The following is a 16,129-nucleotide window of genomic DNA, read 5'->3' as shown; positions in this document are numbered from 1 at the left end:
AGCGGTGAGTACCTCCCCTTTTACAGGGTACAGTCCGAGGCAACAGGCCAGCGGTGAGTACCTCCCTTTTACAGGGTACAGTCCGAGGCAACAGGCCAGCGGTGAGTACCTCCCTTTTACAGAGTACAGTCCGAGGCAACGGGCCAGCGGTGAGTACCTCCCTTTTACAGAGTACAGTCCGAGGCAACAGGCCAGCGGTGAGTACCTCCCTTTTACAGGGTACAGTCCGAGGCAACAGGCCAGTGGTGAGTACCTCCCTTTTACAGGGTACAGTCCGAGGCAACGGGCCAGCGGTGAGTACCTCCCTTTTACAGAGTACAGTCCGAGGCAACAGGCCAGCGGTGAGTACCTCCCTTTTACAGAGTACAGTCCGAGGGGGAGATTTTTATGTACAATTTTCAGCCGTTCATCATAAAGTAATTAGACCGCCCACAATTCTTCATCATCATTACACTAAATTCAATCACCCTCCTCATTCAAATTCAATTATCTGTTTTCTATTGCTCATTCCCTCATTCCCTCATTTATCCAGTGAGGAGAGAGACTCATTAGCCCCTGGATACCATCGCTCCTTCGGCACGTGTGTTTTTTAAAATGTTTTTATTTAACCTTTATTTAACTAGGCAAGTCAGTTAAGAACATATTCTTATTTACAATGACGACCTACCGGGGAACAGTGGGTTAACTACCTTGTTCAGGGGCAGAACAACAGATTTGTACCTTGTCAGCTCAGGGATTCGATCTAGCAACCTTTCGGTTACTGGCCCAACGCTCTAACCACTAGCGCAACCTGCCGTCTTGACCCCTTAAGTTGCCGATAGAAACAGGATCTACATATTTTTTTGGGTTTGGTATTTTAATATTCAGACTGATCCATGTAAAAATGTAGATATTCTGTTAAAGTCATGGAAGGAGAAGGGAGTTGATATTTTTTGAGTTTTTATTTACAGTCTGCCAAACTCAAACGGCAGTGGCCATTGGCCCATGGCGTCTCCTTGTGTGAACTGGTTCAATGGGATGACGGAACACATTTTGTTTTATACTGAACAAAAACATATGAGAGCGACATGCAACAATTTCAAATATTTACTGAGTTACAGTTCACATAAGGAAATCAGATCATTAAAATGTATCTAATCTATGGATTTCACATGACTGGGAATAGATACCTTTTTAAATGATCTGATTTAACTAAAATAAACCTTTAAAAAAAAAAAAAAAAAAAAAGGTAGACTGGTTTTCTGATTCACAGTCCTATCTGGTGTGACCACCATTTAGCCTCATGAAAACCAGTCAGTATCTGGTGTGACCACCATTTAGCCTCATGAAAACCAGTCAGTATCTGGTGTGACCACCATTTAGCCTCATGAAAACCAGTCAGTATCTGGTGTGACCACCATTCAGCCTCATGAAAACCAGTCAGTATCTGGTGTGTCCACCATTTAGCCTCATGAAAACCAGTCAGTATCTGGTGTGTCCACCATTTAGCCTCATGAAAACCAGTCAGTATCTGGTGTGACCACCATTTAGCCTCATGAAAACCAGTCAGTATCTGGTGTGACCACCATTTAGCCTCATGAAAACCAGTCAGTATCTGGTGTGACCACCATTTAGCCTCATGAAAACCAGTCAGTATCTGGTGTGTCCACCATTTAGCCTCATGAAAACCAGTCAGTATCTGGTGTGACCACCATTTAGCCTCATGAAAACCAGTCAGTATCTGGTGTGACCACCATTTAGCCTCATGAAAACCAGTCAGTATCTGGTGTGACCACCATTTAGCCTCATGAAAACCAGTCAGTATCTGGTGTGACCACCATTTAGCCTCATGAAAACCAGTCAGTATCTGGTGTGACCACCATTTAGCCTCATGAAAACCAGTCAGTATCTGCTGTGACCACCATTTAGCCTCATGAAAACCAGTCAGTATCTGCTGTGACCACCATTTAGCCTCATGAAAACCAGTCAGTATCTGGTGTGACCACCATTTAGCCTCATGAAAACCAGTCAGTATCTGGTGTGACCACCATTTAGCCTCATGAAAACCAGTCAGTATCTGGTGTGACCACCATTTAGCCTCATGAAAACCAGTCAGTATCTGGTGTGACCACCATTTAGCCTCATGAAAACCAGTCAGTATCTGGTGTGACCACCATTTAGCCTCATGAAAACCAGTCAGTATCTGGTGTGACCACCATTTAGCCTCATGAAAACCAGTCAGTATCTGCTGTGACCACCATTTAGCCTCATGAAAACCAGTCAGTATCTGGTGTGACCACCATTTAGCCTCATGAAAACCAGTCAGTATCTGGTGTGACCACCATTTAGCCTCATGAAAACCAGTCAGTATCTGGTGTGACCACCATTCAGCCTCATGAAAACCAGTCAGTATCTGGTGTGTCCACCATTTAGCCTCATGAAAACCAGTCAGTATCTGGTGTGACCACCATTTAGCCTCATGAAAACCAGTCAGTATCTGGTGTGACCACCATTTAGCCTCATGAAAACCAGTCAGTATCTGGTGTGACCACCATTCAGCCTCATGAAAACCAGTCAGTATCTGGTGTGACCACCATTTAGCCTCATGAAAACCAGTCAGTATCTGGTGTGACCACCATTTAGCCTCATGAAAACCAGTCAGTATCTGGTGTGACCACCATTTAGCCTCATGAAAACCAGTCAGTATCTGCTGTGACCACCATTTAGCCTCATGAAAACCAGTCAGTATCTGGTGTGACCACCATTTTGCCTCATGCAGCACAACACATCTCCTTCTCATAGAGCTGATCAGGCTGTTGATTGTGGCCTGTGGAATGTTGTCCCACCTCCTCTTCAGTGGCTGCAAAGTCAAATGAAAAGTTATTAGTCACATGTGCCGAATACAACAGGTGTAGTAGACCTCACAGTGAAATGCTGAATACAACAGGTGTAGTAGACCTTACAGTGAAATGCTGAATACAACAGGTGTAGTAGACCTCACAGTGAAATGCTGAATACAACAGGTGTAGTAGACCTCACAGTGAAATGCTGAATACAACAGGTGTAGTAGACCTCACAGTGAAATGCTGAATACAACAGGTGTAGTAGACCTTACAGTGTAATGCTGAATACAACAGGAGTAGGTAGACCTTACAGTGAAATGCTGAATACAACAGGTGTAGTAGACCTTACAGTGAAATGCTGAATACAACAGGTGTAGTAGACCTTACAGTGAAATGCTGAATACAACAGGTGTAGTAGACCTTACAGTGAAATGCTGAATACAACAGGTGTAGTAGACCTCACAGTGAAATGCTGAGTACAACAGGTGTAGTAGACCTCACAGTGAAATGCTGAATACAACAGGTGTAGTAGACCTCACAGTGAAATGCTGAATGCAACAGGTGTAGTAGACCTCACAGTGAAATGCTGAATACAAGAGGTGTAGTAGACCTTACAGTGAAATGCTGAATACAACAGGTGTAGTAGACCTCACAGTGAAATGCTGAATACAACAGGTGTAGTAGACCTTACAGTGAAATGCTGAATACAACAGGTGTAGGTAGACCTTACAGTGAAATGCTGAATACAACAGGTGTAGTAGACCTCACAGTGAAATGCTGAATACAACAGGTGTAGTAGACCTCACAGTGAAATGCTGAATACAACAGGTGTAGTAGACCTCACAGTGAAATGCTGAATACAACAGGTGTAGTAGACCTCACAGTGAAATGCTGAATACAACAGGTGTAGTAGACCTCACAGTGAAATGCTGAATACAACAGGTGTAGTAGACCTCACAGTGAAATGCTGAATACAACAGGTGTAGTAGACCTCACAGTGAAATGCTGAATACAACAGGTGTAGTAGACCTTACAGTGAAATGCTGAATACAACAGGTGTAGTAGACCTTACAGTGAAATGCTGAATACAACAGGTGTAGTAGACCTCACAGTGAAATGCTGAATACAACAGGTGTAGTAGACCTTACAGTGAAATGCTGAATACAACAGGTGTAGTAGACCTTACAGTGAAATGCTGAATACAACAGGTGTAGTAGACCTTACAGTGAAATGCTGAATACAACAGGTGTAGGTAGACCTTACAGTGAAATGCTGAATACAACAGGTGTAGTAGACCTTACAGTGAAATGCTGAATACAACAGCTGTAGTAGACCTCACAGTGAAATGCTGAATACAACAGGTGTAGTAGACCTCACAGTGAAATGCTGAATACAACAGGTGTAGTAGACCTCACAGTGAAATGCTGAATACAACAGGTGTAGTAGACCTCACAGTGAAATGCTGAATACAACAGGTGTAGTAGACCTCACAGTGAAATGCTGAATACAACAGGTGTAGTAGACCTTACAGTGAAATGCTGAATACAACAGGTGTAGTAGACCTTACAGTGAAATGCTGAATACAACAGGTGTAGTAGACCTCACAGTGAAATGCTGAATACAACAGGTGTAGTAGACCTTACAGTGAAATGCTGAATACAACAGGTGTAGTAGACCTTACAGTGAAATGCTGAATACAACAGGTGTAGTAGACCTTACAGTGAAATGCTGAATACAACAGGTGTAGGTAGACCTTACAGTGAAATGCTGAATACAACAGGTGTAGTAGACCTTACAGTGAAATGCTGAATACAACAGCTGTAGTAGACCTCACAGTGAAATGCTGAATACAACAGGTGTAGTAGACCTTACAGTGAAATGCTGAATACAACAGGTGTAGTAGACCTTACAGTGAAATGCTGAATACAACAGGTGTAGTAGACCTCACAGTGAAATGCTGAATACAACAGGTGTAGACCTTGCAGTGAAATGCTGAATACAACAGGTGTAGGTAGACCTCACAGTGAAATGCTGAATACAACAGGTGTAGTAGACCTCACAGTGAAATGCTGAATACAACAGGTGTAGTAGACCTCACAGTGAAATGCTGAATACAACAGGTGTAGTAGACCTCACAGTGAAATGCTGAATACAACAGGTGTAGTAGACCTCACAGTGAAATGCTGAATACAACAGGTGTAGTAGACCTTACAGTGAAATGCTGAATACAACAGGTGTAGTAGACCTTACAGTGAAATGCTGAATACAACAGGTGTAGTAGACCTCACAGTGAAATGCTGAATACAACAGGTGTAGTAGACCTCACAGTGAAATGCTGAATACAACAGGTGTAGTAGACCTCACAGTGAAATGCTGAATACAACAGGTGTAGTAGACCTTACAGTGAAATGCTGAATACAACAGGTGTAGTAGACCTCACAGTGAAATGCTGAATACAACAGGTGTAGTAGACGTTACAGTGAAATGCTGAATACAACAGGTGTAGTAGACCTTACAGTGAAATGCTGAATACAACAGGTGTAGTAGACCTTACAGTGAAATGCTGAATACAACAGGTGTAGGTAGACCTTACAGTGAAATGCTGAATACAACAGGTGTAGTAGACCTCACAGTGAAATGCTGAATACAACAGGTGTAGTAGACCTTACAGTGAAATGCTGAATACAACAGGTGTAGGTAGACCTTACAGTGAAATGCTGAATACAACAGGTGTAGTAGACCTTACAGTGAAATGCTGAATACAACAGGTGTAGGTAGACCTTACAGTGAAATGCTGAATACAACAGGTGTAGTAGACCTTACAGTGAAATGCTGAATACAACAGGTGTAGTAGACCTCACAGTGAAATGCTGAATACAACAGGTGTAGTAGACCTTACAGTGAAATGCTGAATACAACAGGTGTAGTAGACCTCACAGTGAAATGTTGAATACAACAGGTGTAGTAGACCTTACAGTGAAATGCTGAATACAACAGGTGTAGTAGACCTCACAGTGAAATGCTGAATACAACAGGTGTAGTAGACCTCACAGTGAAATGCTGAATACAACAGGTGTAGTAGACCTCACAGTGAAATGCTTATTTACGAGCTCCTAACTGACAGTGCAGTTATAAAAAAAAATACGGATAAGAATAAGAGATAAAAGTAACAAGTAATTAAAGAGCAGCAGTAAAAAATAACAATATATACAGGGGGGTACCGTTACAGAGTCAATGTGCGGGGGCACCGGTTAGTTGAGGTAGTATGTACATGTAGGTAGAGTTATTAAAGTGACTATGCATAGATGACAAGAGAGTAGCAGCGTTGTAAAAAAAAAAAAGGGGGGGGGGGGGCAATGCGAGTAGTCTGGGTAGCCATTTGACTAGATGTTCAGGAGTCTTATGGCTTGGGGGTAGAAGCTGTTTAGAAGCCTCTTGGACCTAGACTTGGCGCTACGGTACCGTGCGGTAGCAGAGAGAACAGTCTATGACTTGGGTGGCTGGAGTCTTTGACAATTTTTAGGGCCTTCCTCTGACACCGCCTGGTATAGAGGTCCTGGATGGCAGGGAGCTTGGCACCAGTGATGTACTGAGCCATTCGCACTACCCTCTGTAGTGCCTTGCAGTCGGAGGCCCGAGCAGTTGCCATACCAGGCAGTGATGCAACCAGTCAGGATGCTCTCGATGGTGCAGCTGTAGAACCTATTGAGGATCTGAGGACCCATGCCAAATCTTTTCAGTCTCCTGAGGGGGAATAGGTTTTGTTGTGCCCTCCCTCTTCACAATTGTCTTGGTGTGCTTGGACCATGTTAGTTTGTTGGTGATGTGGACACCAAGGAACTTGAAGCTCTCAACCTGCTCCACTGCAGCCCCATTGTCTTGATCACGTTGAGGGAGAGGTTGTTGTCCTGACACCACACGGCCAGGTCTCTGACCTCTTCTCGACGTTGTCGGTGATCAGGCCTACCACTGTTGTGTCATCTGCAAATTTATTGGTGTTGGAGTCGTGCCTGGCCGTGCAGTCGTGAGCGAACAGGGAGTACAGGAGTGGACTGTGCACGCACCCCTGAGGGGCCCCTGTGTTGAGGATCAGCGTGGCGGATGTGTTGTTAACTACCCTTTCCACCTGGGGGCGGCCCGTCAGGAAGTCCAGGATCCAGTTGCAGAGGGAGGTGTTTAGTCCCAGGGTCCTTAGCTTATTGATGAGCTTTGAGGGCACTATGGTGTTGAACACTAAGCTGTAGTCAATGAATAGCATTCTCACATAAGTGTTTATTTTGTCCAGGTGGGAACAGGCAGTGTGGAGTGCATTAGAGATTGCATCATCTGTGGATCTGTTGTGGCGGTATGCAAATTGGGGTGGGTCTAGGGTTTCTTGGATGATGGTGTTAATGTGAGCCATGACCAGCCTTTCAAAGAACTTCATGGCTACAGACGTGAGTGCTACGGGTTGGTAGTCATTTAGTCAGGTTACCTTAGTGTTAATGTCAGTGAAGATACATGCCAGTTGGTCAGCGCATGCTCGCGGTACACGTCCTGGTCATTCGTCAGGCACTGTGGCCTTGTGAATGTTGACCTGTTTAAAGGTCTTACTCACATCAGCTGCGGAGAGTGTGATCACACAGTCTTCCTGGAACAGCTGGTGCTCTCATGCATGTTTCAGTGTTACTTGCCTTGAAGCGTGCATAGAGTAGTTTAGCTCGTCTGGTAGGCTTGTGTCACTGGTCAGCTCTCGGCTGTGCTTCCCTTTGTAGTCTTTAATAGTTTGCAAGCCCTGCCACATCCATCGAGCGTCAGAGCCGGTGTAGTAAGACTCGATCTTAGTCCTGTATTGAAGCTTTGCCTGTTTGATGGTTCGTCGGCGTAGCGGGATTTCTTATAAGATTCCGGGTTAGAGTCCCGCTCCTTGAAAGCAGCAGCTTTAGGCTTTAGCTATAAATAATGGGGTAGTAGCAGGGGGGGGCAGCAGGATAAATAATGTCCATAGGCGTAGTAGCGGGGGGGGGGGGCAGGATAAATAATATCCATTGGGGTAGTAGCAGGGGTGGGCAGCAGGATAAACAATGGGGTAGTAGCGGGGGGGGGGGGGGGCAGCAGGATAAATAATGTCCATAGGCGTAGTAGCGGAGGGGGGGGGGGGCAGCAGGATAAATAATGTCCATAGGCGTAGTAGCGGGGTGGGGGGGGGCAGGATAAATAATGTCCATAGGGGTAGTAGCAGGGGTGGGCAGCAGGATAAATAATGGGGTAGTAGCAGGTGGGGGCAGCAGGATAAATAATGTCCATAGGCGTAGTAGCGGGGGGGGCAGGATAAATAATGTCCATAGGGGTAGTAGCAGGGGTGGGCAGCAGGATAAATAATGGGGTAGTAGCAGGGGGGGGGGGCAGCAGGATAAATAATGTCCGTAGAGGGAGTTAAGACATGAAGTGTTGTTGCTAGGTAACATGCTGAGATTCATGGGGAGATGCTGCCAAGGGAACCGATTGGCTAAAATTAAATGATGACAAATTCTTTACTCAGTAGGTCACTCCCATTCTAATTCTACTGTCACTCCCAGTAAGGCCAGTTTAGGATGGTTGATGTCCCAGGTTTATATGCGCTGTGTGCAATGTCTTCTCTCCAGACCAGAAACGCTGGCAGACGGTGGTCCCAACGTCATCACACACACACACACACACATACACACACACACACACACACACACAGAGATGATTCCATCATGACCAGAACACAAACAGTCCACCAGTCCCCCAGTCTCTCCCAGCCCTCCTCATCACCGCTGACCATGGGCAGAGAACACACACACATCAGATGAGGATGTGACTGGTGATTAGGACATTACAACACCCACTCAGATGGAATCTGCTTTGTTAATGGATCCTACAGATGGAATCTGCTTTGTGTTAACGGATCCTACAGATGGAATCTGCTTTGTGTTAACGGATCCTACAGATGGAATCTGCTTTGTGTTACCTGCGAGCCGAGCGGCGCGTTTTACCTGGGAGCCGAGCGGCGCGTTTTACCTGGGAGCCGAGCGGCGCGTTTTACCTGGGAGCCGAGCGGCGCGTTTTACCTGGGTGTCTCAGTGGACTAATCCATTCTGGAGGCCTGTCTCAGTAGACTAATCCATTCTGGAGGCCTGTCTCAGTGGACTAATCCATTCTGGAGGCCTGTCTCAGTGGACTAATCCATTGCGGAGGCCTGTCTCAGTGGACTGATCCATTGCGGAGGCCTGTCTCAGTGGACTGATCCATTGCGGAGGCCTGTCTCAGTGGACTGATCCATTGCGGAGGCCTGTCTCAGTGGACTGATCCATTGCGGAGGCCTGTCTCAGTGGACTGATCCATTGCGGAGGCCTGTCTCAGTGGACTGATCCATTGCGGAGGCCTGTCTCGGTGGACTGATCCATTGCGGAGGCCTGTCTCGGTGGACTGATCCATTGCGGAGGCCTGTCTCGGTGGACTGATCCATTGCGGAGGCCTGTCTCAGTGGACTGATCCATTGCGGAGGCCTGTCTCAGTGGACTGATCCATTGCGGAGGCCTGTCTCAGTGGACTAATCCATTGCGGAGGCCTGTCTCAGTGGACTAATCCATTGCGGAGGCCTGTCTCGGTGGACTGATCCATTGTGGAGGCCGCAGGGATGGTACACCACTATCACCATCATTTACCGTTAATTTGTTTGGTTACGGTAATTTCTGTTAATACATTCAATATATTATTATTATTACAGTCTTAACGTTGTCATTGTAGGAGTGGACACGTTGTTTGCAGAGTGCAGAACCCAGGCTAATCCTGTGAGGGGGAAAAAGTTTCATACCATTTACGAGTTGTACATTTATTCATTGGCTTTTGTTTGGAGCGCTCCTGTCAATGTTAAGTAAGGACACGCACCTGATTACGGTTAGAATTAGGTCTAGGCTACCTGGCCTGCGTACAAATGTAGTCCTGTAAATGTAGTCCTGTAAGTGTTCCCGTTTGGGGATCTGATACTATTTCTGATTTGTCACCATCACTGTGGAGCTTCTCAAAGTAATTTTTTCTTCGCCTCAAAACAGAAAGGAAACTAAGTCTGTTTTTTTTACATCCATTGAGAATGACAAAACTTCCTCAATGAAGCCTATTTGAAAAATCTTTCCCGCCCTCTCCCTTTCAATAACCACTCAGCATTAAAGGGGAACAATTGTAATGCTCTTCTCCTTTGCACCAAATAGCCTACAACAGTTTCTGTCTCTCCAGAGCTCACTGACGGGGAAACTCGAGGGCCCAAAATATTTTATACAATGTTACATGTTTGCTGGCATGTTCGGGCTGGGCCAAGTTAATATTTTATACAATGTTCCATGTTCGGGCTGGACCAAGTTAATATTTTATACAATGTTACATGTTTGCTGGCATGTTCGGGCTGGGCCAAGTTAATATTTTATACAATGTTGCATGTTTGCTGGCCATGTTTGGGCTGGACCAAGTTAATAGTTGATACAATGTTTCCAGTTCGTTGCAGACAGGCCATGTGTAGCCAATGTGATTTATAGGATATTTCTGCTGCAATCTTTTTATTTGTTGGCTTTATGTAGGCTATTTTTACATATTGGCAATAGAAGTTACTTCTACATTTGTATATTTTGTATTATTGGTCGACCAAGATTTTTTGTTGTTGTTGACGAAAGCCCTAGTGCTATATCTAGGAGACATAAGAAAGCTCAGGAAATATTAGTTTTATTATACACATTTAATCCCATATTTTTTTGAGGCACAAAACTACCTCCGTACTTCCATTCGTTTGTATGGGTTACCTTCAGATGAGTCCTGTGACACTTGTGGGGGTGCAATCTGGCCTGTTAATCACACTTTGATCAGGTTTACGTGTGAACCGAGCGGCGCGTTTTACCTGGGAGCCGAGCGGCGCGTTTTACCTGGGAGCCGAGCGGCGCGTTTTACCTGGGAGCCGAGCGGCGCGTTTTACCTGGGAGCCGAGCGGCGCGTTTTACCTGGGAGCCGAGCGGCGCGTTTTACCTGGGAGCCGAGCGGCGCGTTTCACCTGGGAGCCGAGCGGCGCGTTTCACCTGGGAGCCGAGCGGCGCGTTTCACCTGGGAGCCGAGCGGCGCGTTTCACCTGGGAGCCGAGCGGCGCGTTTTACCTGGGAGCCGAGCGGCGCGTTTTACCTGGGAGCCGAGCTCCGCGTTTTACCAGGGAGCCGAGCGTCGCGTTTCACCTGGGAGCCGAGCGTCGCGTTTCACCTGGGAGCCGAGCGTCGCGTTTCACCTGGGAGCCGAGCGGCGCGTTTTCACCTGGGAGCCGAGCGGCGCGTTTTACCTGGGAGCCGAGCGGCCTTTCACCTGTGATCATCATACATGATTATGCAGTGATGAGGTCATGGACAGCTGAGCCTATTGTGATCTCTCACATTTTCTATTCCATGGTTGTGTTTAAAGTGATGCTCCAGAGCTTTTGTATCATTTCAGCCAGTAGTTTTGAAAGTAGCACTAACAAGCCATAACAGGTCCCTGAAAAATTGTGCACCAATGTGTACCATTTTCGTATGATGTGTTACGTCAATAACTAACCCGAGGTAGACCAGAACCTGTCGTTTTTCAATGGGAACGAATGAATCCTAGTTTATAACTAACCCGAGGTAGACCAGAACCTGTCGTTTTTCAATGGGAACGAATGAATCCTAGTTTATAACTAACCCGAGGTAGACCCGAACCTGTCGTTTTTCAATGGGAACGAATGAATCCTAGTTTATAACTAACCCGAGGTAGACCAGAACCTGTCGTTTTTCAATGGGAACGAATGAATCCTAGTTTATAACTAACCCGAGGTAGACCAGAACCTGTCGTTTTTCAATGGGAACGAATGAATCCTAGTTTATAACTAACCCGAGGTAGACCAGAACCTGTCGTTTTTCAATGGGAACGAATGAATCCTAGTTTATAACTAACCCGAGGTAGACCAGAACCTGTCGTTTTTCAATGGGAACGAATGAATCCTAGTTTATAACTAACCCGAGGTAGACCAGAACCTGTCGTTTTTCAATGGGAACGAATGAATCCTAGTTTATAACTAACCCGAGGTAGACCAGAACCTGTCGTTTTTCAATGGGAACGAATGAATCCTAGTTTATAACTAACCCGAGGTAGACCAGAACCTGTCGTTTTTCAATGGGAACGAATGAATCCTAGTTTATAACTAACCCGAGGTAGACCAGAACCTGTCGTTTTTCAATGGGAACGAATGAATCCTAGTTTATAACTAACCCGAGGTAGACCAGAACCTGTCGTTTTTCAATGGGAACGAATGAATCCTAGTTTATAACTAACCCGAGGTAGACCAGAACCTGTCGTTTTTCAATGGGAACGAATGAATCCTAGTTTATAACTAACCCGAGGTAGACCAGAACCTGTCGTTTTTCAATGGGAACGAATGAATCCTAGTTTATAACTAACCCGAGGTAGACCAGAACCTGTCGTTTTTCAATGGGAACGAATGAATCCTAGTTTATAACTAACCCGAGGTAGACCAGAACCTGTCGTTTTTCAATGGGAACGAATGAATCCTAGTTTATAACTAACCCGAGGTAGACCAGAACCTGTCGTTTTTCAATGGGAACGAATGAATCCTAGTTTATAACTAACCCGAGGTAGACCAGAACCTGTCGTTTTTCAATGGGAACGAATGAATCCTAGTTTATAACTAACCCGAGGTAGACCAGAACCTGTCGTTTTTCAATGGGAACGAATGAATCCTAGTTTATAACTAACCCGAGGTAGACCAGAACCTGTCGTTTTTCAATGGGAACGAATGAATCCTAGTTTATAACTAACCCGAGGTAGACCAGAACCTGTCGTTTTTCAATGGGAACGAATGAATCCTGGTGGGCAGAAACAAGCAAGGAGGTGGGAAGAGCCAAAAGCATGAGCTAGCGAGATCTTATTGGCGCGTTCTAGCATGTATTTGCATATTTCCGTTCGGGAACGCCTACTCTGAAATGCGATAACTCATGTCACCCTTGCACTCCTAAACAACTAAAAAAATGTTTGAAACTTTGGCAAAGGGAAATGTCTACAAAACTTAGTCTCACTCAGTTTGTAAGATTCTAGTTTTTGGAACCAAAAAAAAACACTGCATTAAGAACAAATATTCCATCGATGAGAAAATAAGCAGAATGTCGGCCATAATCCATCCCGCTTCATCTTTTGCCACTGGGCTTCCCTCTCACCACCATATTTGGTCGCGAGTGGAAATGGCCGAACCGGATGCTTCACATTAAATACACATCTGGAGAAACATTTGGATCGTTGCTCATATTTGATCTATTTAGCAATTTGTATGATTTACGTTACAAATTGGTGAGTGCTTATGATGCCCGACTGCATATTTTAACAAAATGGGTGCTGTATCCTATGGTAACCTATATATGATGTGTGTGTGGAAGGTCATACCATAAGCATCCCTATGCCAGTCAACTTCTCCGAGACGACCATGTCCCACATGATCTCTATATGTGTTATTACCTATTGGTTAAACTAGATGATCTGTCCCCCCCCCCCCTATAGAATGCAGAGGGCCACGTGATGAGCATCCCGATGCCAGGCCACCCGGTCAACTTCTCCGAGGCGACCATGTCCCAGGCCAGGCAGGACGTGGAACACCTGGAGAAGCTGATCTCGCAGCATGACGTCGTCTTCCTGTTGATGGACACCAGGGAGAGTCGATGGCTGCCGACTGTGATAGCTGCCAGCAATAGGAAGGTAAGGGAGAGGGAGAGAGAGAGAGAGGGGGTGGAATCAGGCAACACGTCCCAAATGACAGCCTATATAGTGCACTACAAGCCTTAGAGGCCCTGGTCACAAGTAGTGCATTATATAGGGGGAAAGGGTTCCATTTTGGACGCAGCAGGGGGTCGTCCGGCGGGGGGGGTCGTCCGGCGGGGGGGGTCGTCCGGCGGGGGGGGTCGTCCGGCGGGGGGGGTCGTCCGGCGGCGGGGGTCGTCCGGCGGCGGGGGTCGTCCGGCGGAGGGGTCGTCCGGCGGGGGGGGGGGGGTCGTCCGGCGGGGGGTCGTCCAGCGGGGCAGCGGTGGGTCGTCCGGCGGGGGGGGTCGTCCGGCGGGGGGTCGTCCGGCGGGGCAGCAAGGGGTCGTCCGGCGGGGGGTCGTCCGGCGGGGGGTCGTCCAGCATGGGGTCGTCCGGCGGGAGGTCGTCCGGCGGTGGGGGTCGTCCGGCGGGGCAGCGGTGGGTCGTCCGGCGGGGCAGCTGTGGGGTCGTCCGGCGGGGCAGCTGTGGGGTCGTCCGGCGGGGCAGCGCGGGGTCGTCCGGCGGGGCAGCTGTGGGGTCGTCCGGCGGGGCAGCGCGGGGTCGTCCGGCGGGGCAGCGCGGGGTCGTCCGGCGGGGCAGCGCGGGGTCGTCCGGCGGGGGGGGTCGTCCGGCGGGGCAGCGGTGGGTCGTCCGGCGGGGGGTCGTCCGGCGGGGGGGGTCGTCCAGTGTGTGGCTCTACTGAAACGGTGTTCAAAAGAAATGCCTTCCAAAACTGACCAGAGCCCTATTCCCTATATAGTGCACTACTTTAGACCAGGGCCCTATTCCCTATATAGTGCACTACTTTAGACCAGGGCCCTATTCCCTATATAGTGCACTGCTTTAGACCAGGGCCCTATTCCCTATATAGTGCACTGCTTTAGACCAGGGCCCTATTCCCTATATAGTGCACTGCTTTAGACCAGGGCCCTATTCCCTATATAGTGCACTGCTTTAGACCAGGGCCCTATTCCCTATATAGTGCACTGCTTTAGACCAGGGCCCTATTCCCTATATAGTGCACTGCTTTAGACCAGGGCCCTATTCCCTATATAGTGCACTGCTTTAGACCAGGGCCCTATTCCCTATATAGTGCACTGCTTTAGACCAGGACCCTATTCCCTATATAGTGCACTGCTTTAGACCAGGACCCTATTCCCTATATAGTGCACTGCTTTAGACCAGGGCCCTATTCCCTATATAGTGCACTGCTTTAGACCAGGGCCCTATTCCCTATATAGTGCACTGCTTTAGACCAGGGCCCTATTCCCTATATAGTGCACTGCTTTAGACCAGGGCCCTATTCCCTATATAGTGCACTGCTTTAGACCAGGGCCCTATTCCCTATATAGTGCACTGCTTTAGACCAGGGCCCTATTCCCTATATAGTGCACTGCTTTAGACCAGGGCCCTATTCCCTATATAGTGCACTGCTTTAGACCAGGGCCCTATTCCCTATATAGTGCACTGCTTTAGACCAGGGCCCTTTTCCCTATATAGTGCACTGCTTTAGACCAGGGCCCTATTCCCTATATATAGTGCACTGCTTTAGACCAGGGCCCTATTCCCTATATAGTGCACTGCTTTAGACCAGGGCCCTATTCCCTATATAGTGCACTGCTTTAGACCAGGGCCCTATTCCCTATATAGTGCACTGCTTTAGACCAAGGCCCTATTCCCTATATAGTGCACTGCTTTAGACCAGGGCCCTATTCTCTATATAGTGCACTGCTTTAGACCAGGGCCCTAGTCTCTATATAGTGCACTGCTTTAGACCAGGGCCCTATTCCCTATATAGTGCACTGCTTTAGACCAGGGCCCTATTCCCTATATAGTGCACTACTTTAGACCAGGGCCCTATTCCCTATATAGTGCACTACTTTAGACCAGGGCCCTATTCCCTATATAGTGCACTGCTTTAGACCAGGGCCCTATTCCCTATATAGTGCACTACTTTAGACCAGGACCCTATTCCCTATATAGTGCACTGCTTTAGACCAGGGCCCTATTCCCTATATAGTGCACTACTTTAGACCAGGGCCCTATTCCCTATATAGTGCACTACTTTAGACCAGGGCCCTATTCCCTATATAGTGCACTACTTTAGACCAGAGCCCATAGATAATAGGGTGCCATTTGAGACGCACCCACAGTGTTCTCCAGGCTAAGATGGCCCCTGAACAGATTGTGTTGATTTCATAATTAAAAGATCAATCGCAGTTCTTACGAAGAGTCCATTCCATCTGATTAGACCTGAACACGCTCTGTGTGCGTCCTATTCACTATGAGCCTTGGTAGAAAGCAGTGCACTATATAGGGAATAGGGTAGCATTTGGGACACAGGCTATATCCTTAATGGCTTGGTGTATAATAGTCTATAACAGCATATTGAACTCAACCCTGTGACTTACACTCATCAACATAATGAAAGTGGGATTGTTTTGCTAGTATATATGTGTTTAGCTTGGGGGGAGAGGTCAATTCATGTTATATTTAACAAACACGCTTAG

At 47.1% G+C, this 16,129-nt stretch overlaps 1 protein-coding gene across 2 annotated transcripts in view; it reads left to right on the top strand.

The window, feature by feature from the left end:
- atg7 (ATG7 autophagy related 7 homolog (S. cerevisiae)) overlaps positions 1-16,129 on the top strand; it is a 98,760-nt gene that overhangs the window by 17,964 nt on the left and 64,667 nt on the right. For both annotated transcript variants that reach the window (XM_055869910.1, XM_055869911.1), the window contains exon 13: positions 13,383-13,577. In XM_055869910.1, coding sequence (XP_055725885.1) covers positions 13,383-13,577 — 195 coding nt within the window. The remainder of the gene's footprint in view (positions 1-13,382; positions 13,578-16,129) is intronic.

This window comes from Salvelinus fontinalis, chromosome 18, assembly GCF_029448725.1.
Source record: "Salvelinus fontinalis isolate EN_2023a chromosome 18, ASM2944872v1, whole genome shotgun sequence".
NCBI classification, from domain to species: Eukaryota; Metazoa; Chordata; class Actinopteri; order Salmoniformes; family Salmonidae; genus Salvelinus; species Salvelinus fontinalis.
This window is presented reverse-complemented; position numbering and strand designations above follow the sequence as displayed.